Raw genomic sequence first — 23415 nt, forward strand, 5'->3', positions numbered from 1 at the left:
AGCCTTTAGATGAGTGTGGGAGCTTCACAACCTTTATATAATCTGAGGAGGATGCTGTTAGCTTTAGACATTTATAGAGGAGGGGAGAAATGGCCCAACCCCATGGAGCTTTCATTGTGCAGTCCCACTGAGATGGACGTGTGTGTTTCTCATGTCATGCCTTCCCAGGAAACTTCCCCTGGTAGATTATAGAAACTGCCATCTGAGTAAAACACAGAAAGAGGTAAATCCAAAGCCAAATCTGAAAGTTCAGTGAACAAACAGTGAGATTAAAGGGCCAGCAGCCAAAGCTGTGAGTCCTCTGATAATTGACATCTATGGAGACAAAGAACAGAAACACTCAGTCATCCCCGGGCACCAAATGCATAATTTCCCAACAATCCAAGTAAATCTTGTTCAAAGACATGTGAATGGAGCTCTGACTGAACAAATTCCTGCCAGCAGTTGAGAGTTTATTGGCACTAATCTTTGGTGCGTAGGAAATCATAACAAAAGTGTCCTAATTATCATCTTTTGTATTGTAGCTAGACTTTGTGATTTTCTCCATGATTTTTTTTTAACGATTAGAGAAGGAACATTGTCCTTTTAATTTTACAAAGTTTCTGCCTCTGCCTGCTAAACCTTGAAAATATAACTGTTGTGCATCCTTAAATCTTCTAATCCCTTGGTCTTCCTGGTTAAACCACAGCAGGGGCGTGTCTGGTGGGGTGGAGGTGGCACTAGCCCCTCCCCCTAGTTTTTAAAGCTGTAGTTTTTTTATTTATTAATCTGCTGATAAATTGCATTATTATAGCTCAAATTACTCAGCAAGAAACTAAGATAATTGGTTACAAAGTTAAAATAATACAGTGTGCACGATTTTGAAAATTGCCCTTCCACATACTCATTATGTGGAATGACACTTTTGAGCATGTGGTCCTTTAAACAAATTTTTATCATAGATATAACGACTAAATGCTGTTTTTTTTTCACTTTGCAAAACAACACAAAATGATTGCCACTTTAACGTAATAAATCTGTAAAAGGACACAGGGCACAATTTATTTCTGATTATTGCGATTTCCGGGACCCCCCTCCCTCACGCCCTTTCCTGCCTAGTGGAAACACCCCTGAAAAGCCTTCAAGACAAGGCAAATAATTTTCCACAGCCTCTTAAGTGAAAATGAATGAATTTCTTAGGAACCACGCACCAGTAAATAACTTTCTAACTTCATCACTGCAAACCCTTCACCGATCTTATTTCAGTGGTGTTATTAAGCACTGGTATGAGCAGCAGTGGTCATGTGCAACAATGGTGGGAAGAACTGAAGGAAAAGAAGTAGTTCATGAGATCACAGCAGGGGGTCTCAGTCGGCCCAGTGTAGTAGTGCTTCACGTCATTGATGAGTAAAAGCACCACCTTTGGGACAGACGAGAGGCGGCATCTGTGCGCTGCTGGCGGCCGGGACAGACCAACCGGGACGCAGGAGTGAGGAGCGGCTCTGCGGGCTTTTATTTGTATTTTTTTTTTTTTGCGCTTTCGGGCTTTTTTCTTCTTCCTCACCCCTTGACTATGATTGTCGTTTCTCGGCGTTTTGCGATTTATGAAGGGCTTTGCAAACAAACGAGCAGGGACTTTTGCGGTGTATTCGCCGTGCGTTTCGTCGGTATGAGACACTGATGAGCGTGGAGAGGACAGGATGCCCGCCAGCGGCGCCGACTCGCTGAAACCCAGCGCCTTCATCCCGGTGTGCACGGCCGCCTGCCTCCTGGTCGGCTCTTCCTCCCTGTTCTTCGTCTTCACGTAAGTACGAAAGAGTCACGGGAAACTGGTGTTTTACTGCACGGATCATTCAGCCGAGCCATGCATTCAGACACCTGTCATCCACAGCTACTAAATATCAAATAGATCTGTTTAAGCGTTAGAAAAATATCACACATATCCCCAGTGTCCTCTCTGGCACAGCTAAAGATTATTAAACTGAATGCAATTTACTTCACTTTTATTCTCCCTTTTTTAAATTAACATTTTATTTTGAAAATCCAAGAAGCTGTTAAAAAAGAGCAAAATTTCCTCTCCTTTTCACTGTCTTCACTCTGCTGGCAGACCCACCGGGGCTGCTAACATCTGACCTGGTTAGCTGGCAGTTTGGACGGGTCTGGGTGCCTGCCCGGTTCACCCTGAGGACCCAAGTGTGAACACAGTTTACGGGATAAGCCACCCACAATCAGCATGTCTCAGTGTGTCACCGTGACCCATATGTGTCATAAATTTAGCTAAAGGAAATCAAAAGAGGCTACTCGTCTTGCAAAAGCCCTGAAAATTCACTGCAAGGTTTCTCGCAATATGTGACAAACTAAAGCAAATATAGTTTTAAATATGCAATAGAGATGTTAGAGATGATGTTTCAGTCATACTGGCTTTGACCTATTTGTGAGGAAGACTGAAAAGACTCCACCCAAGCCAAATTTGAATATAATATCCTATAATACCCTGAGAATCCAATTTAAACGACGACTATAAATTTGTGTAATTTGTCCAAACATTTCAAAGCTACACAGAGAACAAAGTAATACTAATGCACTAAATGATAAAGCTTTTCCATATTCATCATTGACTTTCTGCAGGCTCCCACATCATAGGCTATATGTCAGCCTTCTGACCCCTCAATCTCTGTAGCCATATCTGCCCTAGTTTTTCTCTCTACTCTCAGGCTGTGCACTGTTTCCACTGGAATCTGACACCAGATTGGGGGTATGGGATTAGATTCTTCTGGTTGGTGTCATGTCATCCCCCATCTGGGAAAACCAAGTCTGCAATCTTTGAGTTCACAATAGGTTATTTGGAGATAAGAGTCCGAATAAGTGGAAATGTTTACTGTAAATGCGAAGGGATAGTTTTGCAATTCCTTTTTCTTTGATAGTTTCCTGCAATATTTTTCCTGTGTATGTGTTTGAAATGTTTTAAATATCCCTGCTTTAGAAGAATGTGAAAATTAAATTCTTGCTCTCCTGTTTATAACTATGCACTTTTAATCTGGTTAATCTGCAGAGATGTAGCTGTAGAAATCCGTGTGGGTGGATCAGCCACAACATTAAAACCATCTGCCTAATATTTTCGGTTCTTCCTGTACTTCTGAAGGAGATCTAATTATTTAGGGCATGAATAAGTGACCTTTAGGGGTGTCCTGTAGTGCTGGCACCAGAACATTGACAGCTGAACCTTTGGGTCATGTGTGTTGAGGAGTGGGGTCTCTGGTTTGTTTTGGTACACCTTGTGGATGGTCAGTTGGATGGGATCTGGGATTGTTGGAGGTTGAGGAGACTGGGCTCTGTTCTTGAGTAATTTTTGAGATTTGTCTATACACATACATAGACATAGCTGCCATTAGGCCACCCACTGGTTTGTGAAGTCCAGCTTTTAAGCCTCAAGCTGAGCATTTTGGCCTTGGTGTGTTAGCTCAGATCTAACTTAAAAAACAAGGCACAGTGGCACCACGTCAGCCACAAGTTAGACCCTCCTTAAAGCAGCGGTCCCCAACCACGGACCGGTTTAATGTCTGACAAAATTTTCACGGACTGGTGATTAAGGTGTCGCGGATAAATAGAACTAAATAAAATGATACGACCAAGACAAACACTGTGGTATTTTGTAAATATAATAGTAAATGCGAATTCACTGTGTAATTGTGTAACTTTTAGCAGCGTCCTCCTGAAATGCGCCAACAACATTGAGAGTAACATCTTCCTCTCTGCCCCTTAATGCTCTCTGGTCGCTATGGTAACGCGTAAATATTTCTTTCAAAATAAGACACACAACTACAACACGGGAAAAGACCGAGTTAACCATACCCCCCCCCCAAAACCATAAATTTCAGCCTCAACTCTCCCATCTGGGGGTGAGGGGAGGAAAACAGGACAAAAGACACACTGTGGAAGAGAGTCAGAGATTAATAATAACTAATGATTAAATGCAAAGTTTCTTATTAACACACACACAGTGAAAAGAGGTGAGTGAAGAAGAAACATTCAGTGCATCATGGGAAGTGGGAAATGCATTGGCTTCACTTTTCACACACGGAAGCCGTGTCCTTCTTTTATATACAGTCTATGGTCACATTGTACAGCTGTGTGAGGTTGGTGCTGTTGGAGCATCATTCCCATTGGTGGGTGGGGTGCAACAGTGTTTAAATGGGTGCTGCATATCAAAGTAAAATCAACTGTAATGCTCAGTGTTTTTTGATGCTGAGGCTGATCGTTGTCTCTGTATTGCATTTTTATTATGCAGTGTTTTAATCTGGAATGATTTCCTTTATTCAGAAGTTTTTAAATGTTAGAATACAGAGATGTTACAAACGGGGAAAACTCTTCAGGCCTGAGACGTATAGAGACATAGAGCTCATAGGCCAGAAACTCTTGAGCATCCCTGCAGACCATCTATATCCTATGAGAGAAAAAAGAAGTCGATGAACTCCTGACATGATAGATTGAAAAGAGACTGCTTAATTGGGACTGCAATGCCAAACCAGCAAAACTAGGACACTGCAAGTGATTGAAAGTGAGTGCAAGTCAGCTGAAGCGACCTTATAACATACACTTTTAATTATCACATTTCTGCAGAACAGAGATCGACATATTCTGACCACAGGACCTCTGAATCCCACAGACTGTATCCCAATCTTTAGATAAACAACAAAACAATATGTCTGTCTTACCGACCAACAGTATAACATTTTGTTATTATTTGTGCAATTTAATGTAAATGTCTAAAATGCTCTTCTAGCTGTGCAGTCGTACATACTGCATGCAGCTAAAGCAGACTTAAAGGTCACTCACAACTGCCTTAAGCAGAAACATCTTCTTTGAGGAATAAACAGCAGACACTGAGTTTTGTGGACTGCCGGTTAAATAGCTTGTTTATCATCTTGTATTTTTTCCTTGAAAAGCAGAGATGGACAGGTGCTGCACTCTGTTCAGCCCGTCCCCTGTAACACTGAATCAAAGGGACATCACTTGTCATCTGCCATAACATCATTGTTTAGTTCCTGTGAATCATGGAAACACACAGTAGTTAGAGAATACCAGCCAGGACGGCCTTGCACCCTTGAAGTTATGTCCTTTGGGTGCGCACACGTGCACATTCACAGTATCATTGTTCATGTTTTTAAAGTGTTTTTAGCTTTTAAACCAGAGCAAGGTGACATGAAAATTCCTCTCCAGAAATCGCAGTTACCCTGCAGCCACATCTCCTTTCATCTGCTAATATTCATGCAATTATCAGCGTCAGCAGCTCTCTATGAGCATTAGCAGTACGAGCATGCATACATTCATTTCTGTTTCCAGTCGGGCTTTGGGAGTGTCAGAGGACGACCTTTATATCCGTGGCGGCTCCTTTGTCTTCCTTTGCCTGATAAAATTCACCAGTTAACCGGTTTCCTGCTTTTGTTCCTCTGACCGTGAACTTTTGTTTGGGTCAGTGTTTAAGGTGTGGTGCATTGTTGAACACTGCCAGATCACCAACAAAGAGCAGAAATGAGAAAGAGCAGCAGAAATCCCCCTTGTGCTGTGTTCCAGTCTGCTAGGATGCAAGCATTTTTGCATTGACAAATACTGAAATTTAAAAAAGCTACAGTTGCTTAAGTGGGCCCCTAACTCCAAAAATACTGGTTTTAAATTTCTCAAGATCTTGCATGTGATCTGCTTATTGTATAGCAGTTGACTATTTCACAATAGTCAAACGAAGACAGTTATAATATGCTTAACGCTTAAATAACTTACTCAGTAAAGACTTTTCAAAGTTGGCTGATCACCTGATCCCATTAATCTGACATTTTATTGATAAATTGCTTTTTTTGAAGGCTATTTTAAGTTTTTCACTGAAATTCAAAACACCAAGCTAAAGGTGCAAAAATGCATTCACACTGCATGTGGAGAATGTATTCACGAGCTGCATTTTCTGCACGGCTATTGTCTCTAGAAATCTGACAGATTATGATGTCATTTATGTAACTGCAGCGCTCACAAAAGGAGCCCTGGCTACTGGCAGTAGTGAAATTGCAGCTTGACCGACTGAGTGGTGTCTGCCGTGCCACTGACCCACTGCAGGGATGAGCGCAGTGTGCAGATTGCAGAGCAGCTTACTGTTCTGCGTGATTTAATAGCGCCCCTGCCCAGACTGTTTCATTAGGTAGGGCCTGCGGCGTAATGAACTGTCCCTCCCTGCGGTCCAGATGGTCTCAGATCAATTGGTGGATGCATCCACATTACAGTCTGGTCCATATCTAGCTTCTCTTCGGTTAAAACGTGGTTTGTGCTTGTAATTTAAGAGATAACTGCAAATGACAATGAGCAGTGTTACTCTGCTTAACGTAACCAATAAACTATGACAGTTTAAGGACATGTGAAACATGACCACACTATGTGAGAAGAACTTGGACACACATCCCTAAAAAACTATGTGGGCTGGAGGCTCGTATTCTGCTCCTTAATGTTTTTCTCACATATTTTTTATATTTTAAGATTCAAATCTTTTTATTGTGCGGCATTTTTTCATATTTCAAAAGATGTGTTTTGCTCTGAAAGCGCTGAACAAAGATTGCAAGTTTTGTGAGAAGTTCCCTCACAACAATAAATGTAGTGGCTTTATGTCATGTTATAGAATATATAGTATCATGCTGTGTGATATATGGTCGCCTTGACTGCGTATTCTGTGTGTTAAGCGTCTGATGTGAGGAATCCACAATGAACTGGACTGGCAGAAATTGTCTGTAATCCAGAGTTCATAATCCAGGGATTACTGTGTTTGCAGCTGGCATGGCATCAGCAGGCACTCCTCCTGCGGGGTGAGACCCCTCCCCCTCCCCCGCCCTAAAACCAGCCTGGGTGTGGGTTTGGTGGGTAGGTTGAGAGGGGGGTTTGGGGATTGGAGGACTCTTAATTTTGTGGCGTTTTCACTTTAAATCAGACTTCGTTTTTAATCAACTATGTTCCATGAAGTCATGTTCGAAATAAATAAATAAATCACGTAACCTGTTTTGACTCGTTTTCCCTGTCAGTCCTAAAAGATACATCATATTATAGTATTTTATTATTGATCTGAACCCATACTGATAAATCCATATGCAAAAGACTCATAGAGTAGATAGACCAATCAACTGATGTTCAATCAAACACTGCTAACATAATCCAGTGGATATTAGTCTCTCTCTCGCTCTAATCTCATGCAGTAGAGTAGAATCATTCACAACAGTTTTAATTAGTTAGTAGCGCTCATAGTTTGCAACATTTTATGCAATTAAACAGATCAAAATCCAACTTAACGTTAAATCCGCCAAATCTTCTTTTGACATTTTTTCTGGCCATTTGATCACTTATTATAGTTATAATATTATTAGTTATATCCATATGAGCCACCCTGTCTAGGGTTCTCTGTCTAGTAGCAGTGTGCAGGCTGTTGTTAGAGGGCTGAACATTTAATGAGTTAGTAAGGTAATTATCTGCAGCTTTTTTTTTCTTCCTCATCACACAGACACTAACTTTCACATCATTGTGCTGGGATCAGGGATGTCGAGGTGGCCGTCATTCTATTTTCTGACTTTTCAAAGAGTAAACGATTCAAAAGTCATCAACAGATTATTCGGTAATGAAAGTTATCTATCGTTCAAACCCTGTTGTGTAACGGGGCACAAGGTGCAGAAGGATTCTGTGCAAGGAGAGACCTCCATCGTTTAATCTCCTGTTGTGAGCACTGCCGAGCACACGCTAATACATGCTTATCTGTCACTGTAAACAATTACTTTTGGGATCCACAGCTCTCATCACAATAAATGGGATGAAGATGATCCCTTACAATTGTTTTCTTTTTTTTAAATTTTGATAGCTGCGTTAAAATTAACCTCTAAGTGTTGGATGCTTGCAGGGCTCAAAAAAACCCATCCAGTTATTACAGCTGGAATTTGGATTTGCATAAGTGCAACTGCAGGAAATAGTGTTTATGAATATTCTCGTGTGTGTTTGTGTTCAGGTGCCCGTGGCTGGCTGTGACCATCTGCCCTGCGGTGCCACCATGCTGTGCCGTCCTTTTCCTTTTCGTGCTGGCCAACTTTACCATGGCAACCTTTATGGATGCCGGCGTGCTCCCAGTGGGTTAGTAATCAAAGCGAAGGGGTCATGTTTATTATGTTTACAGCAGAATAGATCACTAGTTTATTTGGGAGTTTTATTTTAGCAACTTCACATCTTGTTTCCCAGCCAGCGAGGATGAAGACAAGGATGATGAGTTCCGTGCTCCGCTGTACAAGAACGTGAACGTGAAGGGCGTCCAGGTGCGGATGAAGTGGTGCGCGTCCTGCCATTTCTACAGACCTCCACGCTGCTCCCACTGCAGCATCTGTGATCACTGTGTGGAGGTGAGCGGAAGTGTCGGCCGCTTGCAAGAAAAACTAGATGATTGAGAGGGTAAAAAAAACAAAAAACATGAAACAAATGCGGTGGGAAATTGAAATGGAGGAATTGTGTGATAAGGGTGTGGAAGGCACGGAGGGACGGATCAAGAGGGAAAATGAGTTGTTGCTTCTGAGTGAGTGTAGCAGTGTGTCGGGAGGATAGTCAATAAAGGGGATTTCTGCAGGGTGAATGATGGCCAGAGGGTGTTGGAGAGAGAGAGGGAGAGATCTCATTAATCAGGTTAATCCTTTCCTCAGATCCTTTGTGGACTCAGTAGAAATACAATTTGAAAAAAGGGCTCAGACAGCATCTACTGAAAAGTATGTGTTTACAAAGCACAGCAGGTATTACTGTTCTATAGCTGCCTTTTTTATTTTTTCTCTCATTGTCTGTGTTTTTGTTGTGTTGTGAGCTTTGTGTGTTTATATTTCTGTTGTGTAGCTCGTGTTTTATAGAATTTTGGGTGTACTTGTGTGCTTTTTGCATTTTAAAGGCCCTGTTTTGAATAAGCATCGCAAATGAGCTTAAGCCATAAATGCTGCAGTGCGGGATACTGTTTCATGCTTCATACATGCAAACTGTTCTACACCATACCAGCGAACAACTGATTTTTAGTATTTTTCCCCCTTTCTCAATCTTTCAGGACTTTGATCATCACTGTCCCTGGGTGAACAACTGCATCGGGAGGCGAAACTACCGCTACTTCTTTCTGTTTCTCTTGTCACTGACTTTTCACATGATTGGTGTCTTCACTTTTGGCCTCATATACGTCCTGCACCACATGGATGAATTATGGAAGCTGCACTGCACTGTCACGTATCCTTGTGCAGCTATCTTTGCTTGCATATTTTGACTATTTTGTCTAACTGATTCTAACTAGAAGCAGTTTTCCTTATCGTTGTTTTTCCCAGTTTGGTAGTGATCAGCATATCAGGGCTGTTTCTGATCCCTGTCCTTGGTCTCACTGGATTCCACTTGTATCTGGTATCCAGAGGACGAACCACCAATGAACAAGTCAGTTTTTTCCATACATGTACATTCCTGTTGAGAACATAGAAGCATATGAATGAAACTGAAGGACTTAATGATGTTGTGTTGTGCAATTCTGTGCAAAAGTCATTTGCTTCCAAGGAGCCAGACTTTAAACGTTGTCTTGAGCAATAGTTCTCCATGTTTTCTGAGGGTCTTTCAAACTTTTCCTTTGGACAAGGGCTGATTTTCTTCAATTATTTTCAGTCCAGGGCTTTTAACTGACTATTTTCAGAGGAATGTTTCTTTTAAAAAATATTGTTAAGCCACTAAACAATGACCTATAAATTGTCCAAGTGTAAAAAAGCACCTAACTATCTACATAAGACAGACAACTTGGCAAAGAATCAGTTTTAAACTGTATCTGTGCTTTGTTACTAGCAGCTTGTGGCAAATGCACATCATTTGTTCCCATTTCTTTAGCTGAATCTATGAAAAATGCCAAAGATAACACAGTTTGACAAGCATAAAATAGTATAGAAGTACAGAAGAGGCAAGTCTAAAAACTACTTACAGCAGATGGTGTATTAAGTATCATAAAGTCATGTCGGTAAAAATATAGCAAAGCCCTGACACAGAACCTGAGAGATGCATCTGACCCTTCAGCTGATCCATTTGCTGTTCACTGAAGCCTCATCAGAAATGGTCTCAGTGCAAGGCTGGCTGTCAAGAAGCCATTCTTAAGGAAGGGAAACAAGGTGAAAAGGCTGAGGTATGCCAAATTACACAAGAACTGGACTAAAAATCAGTGGCTGATGGAGTGATGAATCCACATGCGAAGTTGTTCAAATTGTCAATATGTAGAGAGGTCAGGAGAGAGGAACAAGACTGAGTGTCTACAGCTGTCTGCAAAACACGGTGGAGACTCTGTCGTGGTTTGAGGCTGTATTTCAGTTGCTGGTGTTGGGAATAATCTTTACTGTTCAGCATGACAAAAACACACTGCCATTACTATAAAAGCATAGCTTGATAAAAAAGCACACAACTGAACACTATCAGTTATGGATCGGCCTCTTCAGTGGACCTCAACATTACTGAAGCAGTGTGCGATCATGTTGACAGAGAGCAGAACAAAAGACAGAATCAGCTTTGATGTCCTTCAGAGTCCTGGAGAACTATTACTGAAGACGAGTTAAAGAAATGAGAAAAAAGCTGCCAAATAGAGTTCAGATTATAATGAAGAATAAAGGTGGTCATAACAAACTTAACTTTCAAGCTTCACAGACTCTCCATATACTGTGCTTCCATGTAGGTTTGCACGTTTCAATAAATCACTGCACCTATTTCCCATTTTCATAGCAAAATGTATGACTTTTGCACAGTACTGTATGTATACACGTAAAAACTCTAATATATTTCCTCATATTTTCACAGGTAACTGGAAAGTTTCAGGGAGGAGTAAACCCTTTTACACGTGGCTGCTGTAACAACTTGGAGCATCTAGTTTGCAGTCCCATTTCTCCAAAGTAAGAAACGTTCTCCTCCTCCATCTTCTGCTTAATTCAAACCTTTAAACTAACTTTGTTTTGCTGTCTGTCTTTGTCCTGGGACACCAGGTACACAGCAAGGCCCTGTAGGAAAGCAGTCATCCACATTCAGCCTCCGTTTCTGAGGCCAGAAATTGAAAGGCAGATGCCAGTGAAAGTCAGAGGCAACGGGATACAGAGTCTCCAGAATAAGGTTAGCACGAAGAGCTTAATATTTTCACACACTTGTCAAGTGATATATGATGTATGAGCTATATCTCTCATGTCTCTGGCTTTTTTTTTTTCTTCTGCCAGCAAACCTCAACCGGAGCTGTCAAGCTGTCAGACATCAAACAACCGAAAACTCCACCACCGCTGCCTCCGAAACCAGACCACGGTCTGTTGAAGAGCCAAGTAGCTGCCATGGATGGTAATTTAAAATGACACATATGCCTATATCCTGTGATAAGCATGCATCTGTAAAGTGAAGCGGCCACATTTTTTGTAACATTTTTTTAATTAAGTAAGAGAAAAGGGGGACACTTTGAGGACTTAATTATAATTTGATAAATAAACATGTACTGTTGGATTGTGGGTTCATACTCTTCTTCCTGTGCAAACTGCAATGATTACTGCACCAAATGTGCAATAATTACATCTTAAAAGGTTTTTTTATCAAGTCTTTTTTAAAAAGATACATCTTCTGTTATTGGAAGTACTTTTGGTTTTCAAAATCGGTAAAATGGAAACTTGTGACCCACTTTTCATAGGTTTACATCTATATTATCTATCAGAGGGCTTTTGGCGTGTGTGCTTCAGAGAGATTATGGAAAGTATTTAGAGACAAACTAATGCACTGTTGGTTTGTTTTTTATTTTTTTTCTCCATGGGATTTGTTGATGACCAAGAACTCCTTTAAGCCATCTTTGCTCAGATGCATTGGTGGTTTTATTCCATACGTTTGCTGTTGCATGCCATTAATCTGAAGCTGACTTCTTTTTTAGATCCGGGGCATCATAATAAAACCGTCCTTCCTGCATCTATTCCCACCGTGCCACAGCTACGACCTGTCCTTGAGGCTATATCCAGAGGATCATCGCCCGTTCCTCCAGAACAGGTGACTTTCAGAGTTTATTCCTCAGTATATAAGTCTTGGTTTTGATTTGTGTCTGATAGACTCTGCTGTCTGTTTTGTATTGTTGTGCTTAAGTTGCTGAAGACGTCAGATCAGCAAGGGAGCAACAAAGGTCCTGACCTCCACTCTGAGTTTAAAGGAAGCCCTGTGAGATGCAGCCAACAGGCCAGCCTGCCTGTCCAGCCTTCCCTCCAGACCAGCGCTGTCTCCAGCTCGCTGCAGCTCAACTCTCTGCCGCTGAACTCCCGTTCTCTCACCCTGAAACACACCAGTCGCAGTGGCAGCAAATCCCAGCTGCCAGCCATGCATGCTGACAATTTGGAATCCAGTCCCCTGCCTGGCATCCTGTCCTCTTCCAGCCTGCTGGCCAACCACAACACCAGCAGCAGCAGCATCTCCTATGATAATCTCATTCCTGCAGACCCTCAGGTCATGGCTCAGAGAGGGGCCCCTCCAGTCAGCTACCCCCATCACTTTATGACCCTGGGCACAGACGGGAACCTGCAGCGGTCGCATCCTCGCACATACAGTCCCGTGTTTATGGGCATCAGCAGACAGTCTCCTCAGCCTCGAGATCCCTCACCTTCTTTGCAGGGTCTAACCTCCAGGGATGCCTCGCCTTCTTTCCAAGGTTTTATTCAAAGAGTCCCTTCTCCTGCTTTCCAAGGGCTGTTGCCAAGAGACCTTGCATCCCAAAGCGTAATGTCGCGAGATGTCCCACCTTTGGGTTTGGCGATGCGAGATGCTGCTTCTCAGAGTCCTCGAGGTAGTCTTCGGGATCTCATTCCTCCAGACATGACACCTCCGCTGTCTGCTGCTGCGCGCTATGATAACTTTTCAAAAGCCATCATGGCTTCTATTCAAGAGAGACGGGAGCTGGAGGAGCGGGAGAGGATGCTCCGTCGCCAGGTCAGGACCCAGGCGCTCTTCAGCCCTGATATGGGGATCTATGACATCCCAAGCAGGAGAAGTTTACCACCGGACAACATTCGACCTCCGGGCTCCCGGGGACCAACTCCGCCGGCCTATGGCTCCAGGGAGTTTCTCATGAGTACGGGCGTCCTAGGTTACAACATCAGGACCTCACCTCTCTCCAGCTCGTCCACATCTTCTCTCACACATGGTCCAAAAACCTCCAGCTCTCCTCTGCAGAATAGCAGCAGCAGCCTACAAAGCAGGGGCAGGTCTTCCTCTCCGGCCTATTACCCTCCCGAGAGGCCGGCCCCAGGCTTCCCTTCCTCTACGTCCACCCTGCCCCGCTTTTCCTCTTCCTCAAACTCCTCTGCCCCCCTGTACGCCTCCTATGCCAACACAAAACGTTCCTCTCTCCCATACTCCGGCGAGGGGAAAGACTCTGTCACTTTGGGAACCCTGAAATGAAAAAAAGAAAAGAAAAAAAGAGTCATGTTTCTGGTGGTGTGAATGACTCATCTATGCAGCGTTAGTCTCAGTCTTCACAGCTCCGCAGCGTGTAAATAAGAAGCCATTTGGGACTTCCCTTTGTAGGAGGGTGTGGGACAAATAAATACACAATGATGGATACACATAGAAACTATATTCTTGCAAGGTCATGTAAGTTTGAACAAATAAAAAAACAAATCCCTGTGAATCTCAGGATAGCTGTGCCTCCTCTTACAGACAGAGGGAGCTCTATAAACTCAGAAGAGCTTTGTGAAGAATACAGATTAACTTATTTGTTTGTATGTCATTTGATAATGCTTTTGTGAAACAGTGTAACAATACACTTTGCCTCCTCCTGAACAACAAAAAAAGAAAACTCCCTGTTTAGTAGAATTTTGTAGCTGTTTATATGAATAAACCTATTTTGTAATTTCCACTTATGTTATTTATTTGTGATGTGAATTGCCACTAAAACACCATCCAGGGTTCCAGCAGTTCATTCAGTATAAAGGGTCTCACAATAATATTTTGCTATAAATTATAAAATTCTCCTATAATACTAAAAAAACATGGATATACTCATAGGAACCTATAAAATGAGCAGTCGTGTCTCCTACTGCCAGCCATGTTTGGGCCAATCGAAACTCTGATATGACTGCGACACATCACGTCACAAGCAAAATAACAGTATTTCCAGCAGGACGTGAGAATAAAGTGCTTTACTTCCCTTCTATGTAAAGTTTAACCACCCCTGTTATGAATGCAGAGTGTGTAATAAAACTGAAAAAGGCAAAATAAATAAAGATAATAATAAAAAAAACCCTCACGCTTTAATAGAAATTGCTAGAACACATATTTGTTTAGCAATGATGATAATACAAGTGGATAAAAACATATTATGAGTCCGTAAGGAGTGCGATAGGTATATTAGGGTAGTGGCTTCATACTGCCACTCTCTGCACCAAATTTGTGCACGGCACCCTCTAGTGAACAATTTCAGAAGGAGGCATAATGTTCAGCTAGAGCAGCATGATCCAGCAGATGATGCAGTTTTGGGTAAAATGCCAGAAAACAGCATGATGATGTCTATGTCAGGGGCTACGAGTAATGGAAAAGACCATAGGAGGCTCTAGCTCAAATGCAGTTTTATTACATAGTACGAGTGGGTCACATTAAGTTAATTAGAAAGAAAAAAGAAATATCACCAAGACTTCATTCATCTACAAGAGGTGGTGTTAATGCTTCACAAGCATCAGATGAAGAATCAAGTGACAGATTTTTCTATTTTTTTCTGCTTCCCACAGCTTTAACGGGTCCGTTCTTCTGGTCGACCTTCAGCGTCAGAGAGAACTTATGACTAATTCAGTGTTTGTGGCAGAAATATTTCTGATAACAGGAACTTTTACTACGTCGAGCCCTGATAAACTGTCTTTGTTTAGGCAATAAATGACAAGATTCAACGCTCTGAGGCCAAGTTTTCAGGTGAGTTATTGTTGCGTTTGACCTCAGGGCGGACAGAAGTGCAAAGATGACAGAAAGTCTTGAAAGGCCTGAATGATTTAAAGTGCTGGCAGGAACTTCCAGCACTGCTGACAGATCTCTCACCAGTCTGGTAAATTCAAAAAAGCTCACGCTTCGCAGCTTAGTTAAAGACCTGACAACAAAAGACATGAAACATGACACACACACACACACAAAAAGGAAGCCTCTCCATTACGGTGCCAGAGTGCAACAATTAAAATGTAAACAACATTGTTAGGCAGTCATCAGAGTGCTTGCTATTGGCAAAAATGTCTAACACGTTTACAGATTACATTACACAGCCTTTTCTGTGAAGACTGTGAAGATGACAGTGAGAAACTCAGAGGGGGGAGGATGACAGACAATGTCGGGACCTTAAAAGCAATGCGAGAATCCAGGAGGAATATGAATAAGCTGCAAATTATACGAGTCACTGACATATTCTTGTCAACGATCTGCAAACCAGTGCTCCATGCCACTTTTTAGAAGTGCGCTTTTATTTATTTATTTGCAGTAGCAACAAATGTGTAGCAGTGAAACGTTGCAAAACTCAACACAACAGTCGTACAAAGCCATAAAAGACTCAATCAGGTCAATCGTGATGAGGCATTTCTGATTCCTCTTTAAAAGCCTTTTCAGCTTAAATGTAAAAGGATCAGGTTATTAAATATCACTTTTTTAAGATAACAGGCACATTTCTTCTCTAAAGCTCTGATTCGGGTTTATACTTGCTGTTTCCTTGGCTACTAATGTAAGAGCTAGTAAGCAGCGCTCTTTTAATATGTAAACACTGAGCTGGCTAAAGTTTAAAAAGGAGAAGCTTCAGAGTATGTAAAGTAAAACAACCCAGCGAGGAATGGTTGGATGTGTAGCAGTTGGAAAAAAAGAGTTTCCTTGGCAGCACTTCAAAGCAGTTAAAGATGTAGACATGATCAAGACGACCTGCTGAAGTTCAAACAGAGCATCAGAATGGGGAAGAAATGTGGTTTAAGTGACTTTGAACATAGCATAGTTGTTGATGTCAGACGGGCTGGTGTGAGTATTTCAGATTTTCCCAGAAAACCACCTCTAGGGTTTACAGAGAATGATCTGAAAAAGAGAATATATCCAGCGAGCAGCAGTTCTCTGGGTGAAAATGTCTTGCTGATAGCAAATGATCAGACTGCTTCGAGCTGTAAGGAAGGGAACAGTAACTCAGGTAACCACGTGTCACAATCACAGTATGCAGAAGAGCATCTCTTGAAGCATCTTGAAGGCTACAGCAAGTAAAGACCACACGGATCCCACTGATGTCAGCTAAGAACAGGAAACAGAGGCTACAATTTGCGCCGGTTCACCAAAATTGGACAATTGTTCAGCTAAGACTTGGTTTCTGCTGTGATATTTGGATCATAGGGCCAGAATCTGGTGTAAACAACATCAAAGCATGGATCCATCCTGCCTTGTATCAACAACACAAATTTCAGGTTGCTGGTGGCGTAATGGTACGGAGGATAGTTTCTTGTAACACTTTGGGCCCAACTGAGCCTCGTTTTAATGCCACAGCCTACCTGAGTGTTGTTGCTGACCACGTCCATCCTTTTATGACAACAGTTGGTCAGAATCTCTGAGGAATGTTTTCAGCACCTTGTTGAATCAGTCCCATGAAAAATTAGCTCTGAAGCCAAAAAGTAAGGTACTTGCAAGTTGTACCTAATAAAGTGCCCAGTGAGTGTAGACTTTGGTTGGATTATGTCAAGATTTTTAAAATGACAGTAATTGAGCTGCTGGGTTGTCTGTTCCACTCGGCAGATGTAGGCTGTGATGCATAGTTTTGTTTGCCAAATGAAAAGAAGATGAAAAAGAAGAAAATATTTTTTGCGTGGCTGAATTGAGATTTTTCTTTCCACTCTGGACAGATGTCGTTATGAAAATGTCTGGGAAACAGCGTGGGCAAACATCACATTAAAAAAAAAAAAAAAAAAGACAGCTCAGCGCTGAGATAGATGCCACGGGCTTAAAAGGGAGAACACGTTTCTGTTTCTGCTCCACTGAAACTTAAAACAATGGCATCAATCAACACACGAACAAATCTCGGCGACGATTTTCACACTTGGTCAGGTTTCCTTTTTAAGGATGGTTTAATTTAAAGCGCTAATGCCTTGTACTTGTTCAAATGTACATCAGGGACACAATGAAGCATCACAATCCCATTGTGACAGATGAACACACAACACAGTAGCAGAAACCCACACATCACATCACATGCATGTGCTATGCATTTCATTTGAGGCTACATATCCAGAAGCATACATCATTCTTGTGGTTTTCATATTTTCCACTTTTCACCCTTTCAACTTCAAATCTTACTCATGCGTGTGCTGTAGAAATCACTCACTTTAATGAAATGCATTTGGATGCCATGATGTGATGTTTTTTCCTCCTTCGCTCTGTTGTTTTCTTGCTGTCTCGCCCTCCTCCCCCGTCTCCCCATCTCCAGCCTTCTTTTTTTTTTCTAGCCGGGGGTAAAGTGATAATGACGGTAATGACAGGGATGCTGTGCAAAGACGGGATTGCAGGTCGTTGAGTTAGAGGAAAGGGATCAAAAGTATTCTGTGCAGGCTGTGTTGTCTGGAAAGCCCTCCATCTTACATCATGCTATTTTTACCGTCCATTACAAACATGTCTGTCTAATCTACATTGTCTCTGCTTTAATCTCAAAGTGCGAAACTATTGCAGCTTGGTTGCTGTGCAAAAAAATAAAAAATAAAAAATAAACCCCAAATATGCATGCTGGCGGATTTAAATGACACATCCAACTTTAAACAGTCATTAAAGGGTTTGTGTGCGCGTTTAAAGAGTTATTTGTTTCTGTAATTGTTTCCCCCGTAGAGTGAAGAAACGCACAACCCACCACGCGGGGTTTTTGAGCGCAGGCTTTTTCTCTTTTGTGCTTCCTCGGCTTTCTTATCAGAAATGTTTCGGTCTCATTTTTGTGTCAGTCAAAGCAGCAGTAGCTTCACTTTTTAGTGTCCCGAGCACCGCTTCTGCGTTAATCAAAAGAAAAACTCTAATTATATAACAATTAATATTCAGTACTTAAACTATTGAGCTGTACTCTGTAATATATGCTTTGTGCCTCTGGATAAATGCTTCTTTTCTGCAGTGCTGCTGGTCTTCTTACATACATGTTATGGGAAAAAAAGGAAATCGCTTGCTGGACTCGTGGTAACCTCTTACATGATCTGATTTGATCCCAATCAATCCGGAAGTCGCCTAAATCTTTGATGAAACTTCTTCAATTGCAGCTGACTGACCTACATTCGTGCCAATGACTGTGGAGCTGTATCTTCCTCCCTCGCTCTCTATTTCTTTCCACCTCATTGATATGCCTGATGATTAGAGGCATCGCTGAACTAGCTGATTGTCATTTTCAGCTGCAGTGGCACTGATGCATTTCATTTCCCTCCCCGGGCTCTCTGTTGGTGTGATTAAGAAGTCGCTGCAGTGACACTCGACAAGGAGGATTTGGATTAATAGCAGCACTTGCTCTTTTTCTTCATCAGACGGGGGCACATTTTATAATATTTACATTATTTATAAAGTCACTGGGAAGGGGATGCCACGTAGCAACGCTTGAAGCAAAGTTGCTCTCCGTGCAGGTGATGCTGGGAGGCAACTATTGCTGTTTCTACAGGCTGCCAACGGGGCGCAGCATTTAGTCAAAGTGAAAAGTCAGGACACAAGGTAAAGCTTTGCCATCTATAGTCTGAAGACAGCCTCTCAGTCTGACAGGAGCCCCTCTAGAAGCAGCAGGATTTGCACAGATTTCTTCTTCTTCTTAAGTTTCACTCGCTGAAAATAAATGTGTAGATCATCTTTAAATATTTGAATATGAAAATGAAAGCTGACCTTTCTCTCCTGGAGCCGAATCGGTGACCTTTTCTGGTATTTCCAGCGTTATTATGCGCTCTGGGTGGCACCACCATCTGAAATATGAGCAGCATTCAACACTGCTGGCACCAATTTCCCGTGCTTTTCTTTCCTTTTTTTTTCTTTTTTTTGTAAAGTCTTTATAGATGTTTTGTCTCGGTATTGAAATGAATTAGCCTCAGCTGCAGATGCCAGCCTGAACAGAGCAGAGGTGGGTAGTGCGGGGGTTTAATTAGGACAGAAGTCTGCATTGACCGTGTGCCTCTGTGCGGCTGCAGGAAAAGGTTGTGAAATGCCCCGCTGAGCACCAAAGACTGTGTGGGCATTTCATTGCAATTAATGTATCACAATACACAGTGTAATGTAATATGTTTTCTTCTCTGTGGGTGTTTGTCAACAGACCCTTCTTGCTGCACTGTACTGCTCAGCCTCAGTGTGTTTAGATTATGGGGAGCAATAATTACATTCATCTCTGCCATACTGTAGGAGCAATTTAGTAGCCTTCATTACATGCACAGCAGCCACAAACGGCATTATTTAAACTTAAAGGTGGTGTGTGTGACCGCAGAAGTGCGCGTGTGTGTTTCAGATAAAGTAATAAACAGTGCAGAACAGGGTTACTATTCACTCTTTACTTTAGAAAACATAGTTTCATGTGCATATTTGCGTAAAGGTGTGGGAAATTAATAAAAGATGTGAGAAAATGTATGAGATGAAGATATTTCCTGGTATAATAGTTGGTTGGAGTCTTGGCAAATGCTCATATATTAAATAGATTCTAAGCACTCAACAGTGACCTTAACTGATAGAGAGTGTGGATCGCATGGACAATAACATTCAAAATAAGTCAGAGGGTTTCAGCTGTAGTGTGACTGCAAAATACTTTGTATTCGCCACAAAGGGTCCCGGCTTTCTGAGTTTCAAGGAAAGTCTTGTAATTCATCAGTTTGTGACAAAAGAATAAATTGCACTTGTTAGACTATTAAACTATCATAAAAGGCACGAAAAAAAATCTTTAAACCTTGAATCTGTGGAAAGTTTTAACCCTTTCATGGTGCGATTCTCAAAGAGGGACTTGTTTGAATGGCCTGTGTGTGCAAAGCTGCAAAGGGTAGAATTAAAAAGGTTTCTGATTTGTCATAGTGCAGTGGTAGTGTTATAAAACAATGCAGCTCAGCACAAACATCTATTTATCTGACCCGAGTATGTAAAATAACGCATTTACCTATAAACATAGATTGCCCCAGTTTTCAGTGATTTGTCTTTGTCTAATAGAAAATGTGCAAACTGTATACAAATTTCTGCATATAGTGCTGGCTGTTGTATTTTTAGCAACGATAGAGTCCAGTTTTACATTCTGTTCCCAATTGCACTGATTGAATAAAGAAATATTGGAGACCATGGAAACAAAGAAGACAGAAATCTCCTATTTATCTCAGAAAGTCAGTTCTCACATTTCTAAACAACACAGCAAAATGATGGACTATTTAAAATCTCATACATGTATTGCAGTCTTTCTATTATGATCTGAGATGTGCTTCAGGTTTAAGAGCAGTGTATCCCTTGGAAACTAAAGTAGAGTCACTGAATACAAAACCACACTGATAGCTGAATCCTTGTCTAGATGCATGGTGCAGTTTTCCACCATGATCCACAGACCCTGATCGGATACTGCGAGACAGGTTGATGAACCTTAAAATAATGCGGCTGTTATTGCATTAATCAGTGTCACTGAATAAAGAAGTATAAACATAAAACATGGGAAAAAATGCAAAAAGCATTTGCAAAGTACCAAAGACACATGAATAAATATGGCGAGGGAGGACAGTGAACATTTCAATCTAGTCCATGGACTAACACAGTATTCAATTTTTATGTATATAAATATACACCTGTGTAAGGCATATGCAATGTTTATGGAAGTCTATGGAAAATGGGGGATTATAGTTATAATTTTGTTTCAACTGCCTTAGCACGGCACAATTATACAATAACCTACTTTTCCCTCCTTTTTTTGACTTTTTATTTGCATAATATCTAATATAAATACACTGACCTGTCAATAAAAGTTGTACACTTGAATATTTCATTGGACAGACTTTAGCTTTCATGGTGGCACACATTCGCTGTGGCATCGTTTCAATTAGCTGATGCAGTGTCACAAGCTTGTTTTACCAAGATCTGGCATCGACGATTGGAGAATTGGGCCGCTGTGTAAAGTCTTCTCCAGCACATCCCAGATATTCTCAAATTTCCAATCCTCTGAGTCTTTTCGCTTGGCTGTGACTTCGCTGTGATTTTTACAGTTGACTTTTTACAATTTCAAGATTTTTTTCCAGACCACATCTCTTCTTTGAATCTGCCAGTTCAAAATGATTCTTCCAAGTTTTAATAATGCATTGAGCACCCTCCTTCGATTTTCCATTTACTTGATGCAGGCTAATAATGTGGCCCTCCTGAAATGGAGTAAAATCTTTTTCAACCCACCAGATATGCATTCAAACATAATTAAATAATCTGTTGTCAGCAACATATATTAATAACTCCAGTCATTATTCAGTGGTATACTTTCACTTGCTTAGTTAAATCCAGGCGGTGGTTTTACCACACAACATAGAAAACAAACCCACCCATTGATGGGTGTGTCTAAAACCTCTGACGATACTGTATATCTATTGAATAATAAGTAAAACAATAAATCATCACTCAAATCATGAGATGCAGGATTGTATATTATTAATGCTTTTCAAAAATAATACCAAATAAGTAACAGGAATGGAAACAACACTAGTAAGCTGTTGATTCAGGTTGTGCTTAACTGGTTCACGTCCTCTCTGATTAAATGAAAAATGTTTATTTAAGCACAAAATTATCAGTCCAAACTGGCCAGAGTGAGGCACTAATTAGGGGCAGCTCTGCTATGCTGATGACACCCAGGTTTATATCTATTTAAAGCCAAATGCTGCTCTCCTCTCTCTACCAGCTGTTTTCAAGCAAATTTTAAGTCTTGATGTCATTTTTGACAGTACAGTCTCCTCTGATGGTGTCACGCCTCATCTTTATCCACTTGAGCTGTTGATCAGACCTTGATTTGTTTTTTTCTTGTCACAAATAAAAGTCTTGAATAAAAGTACCCAAGAAAAATATAATATTAATATAAAATTTCTTTAAAAACTGACAAATTGAAAGTATTTTCTTCAAAAATCAGCAAGCAGTCTTAGGTGTGTTGCGCGTATTTTGCAGTGATTACAGCAGCAACATCATGGAAAATTCCTGAATGTTAATGTCCCCACACCCCCGCACTCTCTAATATTTAATGGCACTCTACAGTGTTTATGATCTGTTCACTAACTGATTAAACAAATAAAAATGCACAGCAGCATCAAGACTTTGCAGATGTTATCAAGGAATTTGGTCATATTTCTTTTAAAATCAATAAATTCATGTCCCTTTTCAGTGTACCTGGACTACAGGAAATACTTTTATTTTGATGTTATTCTTAAGTAGATGATTTATTTCCTACACATGAAATCTTTCAGCAACACCATTTCACACCCCCACGTGCTGTTTTATCAACAGCTGCTGAAGTATTGACGTCTGCACATGTCTGAGCTGGACTTTGCTGTCTGGGTCAAAGCAGAGAAAACTAATTTATTTAGCTCATATGGCTTATTTATTACATCCTCATACTCATCCTCTTTTTTTTTTTTTTTGCTGCTACTGTCATTATGTTTTGCTGTAGTACTGGACATTTATTTGGTGCTTATTTTTAAATGAATGCCATGGTAGATGAATGCCATGGTAGATGAATGACACCTGATGATTAAACATGTGGCAAACCCAGCAGAGGAAGGTCTCCAAACACTGAAAATGTCTATGGTAGTTGGTGTGCTGAGGCTCACATGGGTGAGAGAGGGTAAATGGTCACTTGGGGTTTGAATCCAGAAAGGCCACTTAAGTGGATGGACTGAGTAATGAGTTCACTGTAGGAGGGTTAATTCAGGCTGAAGTTAACGGCTGGAAGTTAAAAGCAGTTCAGTAAAAATGAAGGAGCCTGCAGGCAACACATGCTGTCACACTGAAAAGATGTGTGTATATGAGGTGGGTACAGACTCTTTGTGCCACAGCAGCTCTTACTGTCATTCAGCAGTGAAGCAATTTCTCTATTCAGCCTGTAGACAAAATAAAGAAAAAACTCCTTGAGTGAAATTTGCGGTTTAGACTTATTTAATGCTTATGCGCAATCTGTTGCAAGTTTAAGATCTGAAATATGGAAAGAAGCCCATAGAAAAAGACAGATTAGTCTTGGCTCACAGATTAATACAGCTGGCATTCTGTACCCTTAAGTGTAGTAAAGTCAAAGTAATTTCCCAAAATTCACAACCTTGTAAATGTCAATAAATGTCATCAAATTCATTTTAAAAATTAAAAGGCCTCATCCATCATAATTCACATTTAAAGAGCTCAGCAGCGTCATTCTCTCACACTAACTCAAATTCATCTGTCAGTATCAAATATTAAATCTGG

At 41.1% G+C, this 23415-nt stretch overlaps 1 protein-coding gene across 1 annotated transcript; it reads left to right on the top strand.

Annotated features, from left to right (window-relative positions):
* Positions 1–1349: 1349 nt before the first annotated feature.
* Positions 1350–13891, top strand: zdhhc8a (zinc finger DHHC-type palmitoyltransferase 8a). The gene is made up of 10 exons (XM_063478518.1): positions 1350–1783; positions 8003–8124; positions 8230–8387; positions 9068–9240; positions 9336–9438; positions 10828–10919; positions 11010–11133; positions 11235–11349; positions 11924–12036; positions 12130–13891. Exons 1-10 carry the CDS (start codon positions 1680–1682, stop codon positions 13432–13434), a joined length of 2409 nt encoding a protein of 802 aa, XP_063334588.1. The 5' UTR covers positions 1350–1679; the 3' UTR covers positions 13435–13891.
* The last annotated feature ends 9524 nt before the right edge of the window (positions 13892–23415 follow it).

Source organism: Pelmatolapia mariae, linkage group LG7 (genome assembly GCF_036321145.2).
Source record: "Pelmatolapia mariae isolate MD_Pm_ZW linkage group LG7, Pm_UMD_F_2, whole genome shotgun sequence".
Taxonomy (NCBI): domain Eukaryota; kingdom Metazoa; phylum Chordata; class Actinopteri; order Cichliformes; family Cichlidae; genus Pelmatolapia; species Pelmatolapia mariae.

What these genes read in the sequence shown, in the direction of transcription:
- zdhhc8a (XM_063478518.1), top strand. Translation starts at nt 1,680, where the DNA reads ATGCCCGCCAGCGGCGCCGACTCGCTGAAACCCAGCGCCTTCATCCCG. An exon ending in TCTGTGATCACTGTGTGGAG is followed by an intron (nt 8,388 to 9,067) that starts GTGAGCGGAAGT and finishes TCAATCTTTCAG; the next exon opens with GACTTTGATCATCACTGTCC. An exon ending in TGCAGTCCCATTTCTCCAAA is followed by an intron (nt 10,920 to 11,009) that starts GTAAGAAACGTT and finishes CTGGGACACCAG; the next exon opens with GTACACAGCAAGGCCCTGTA.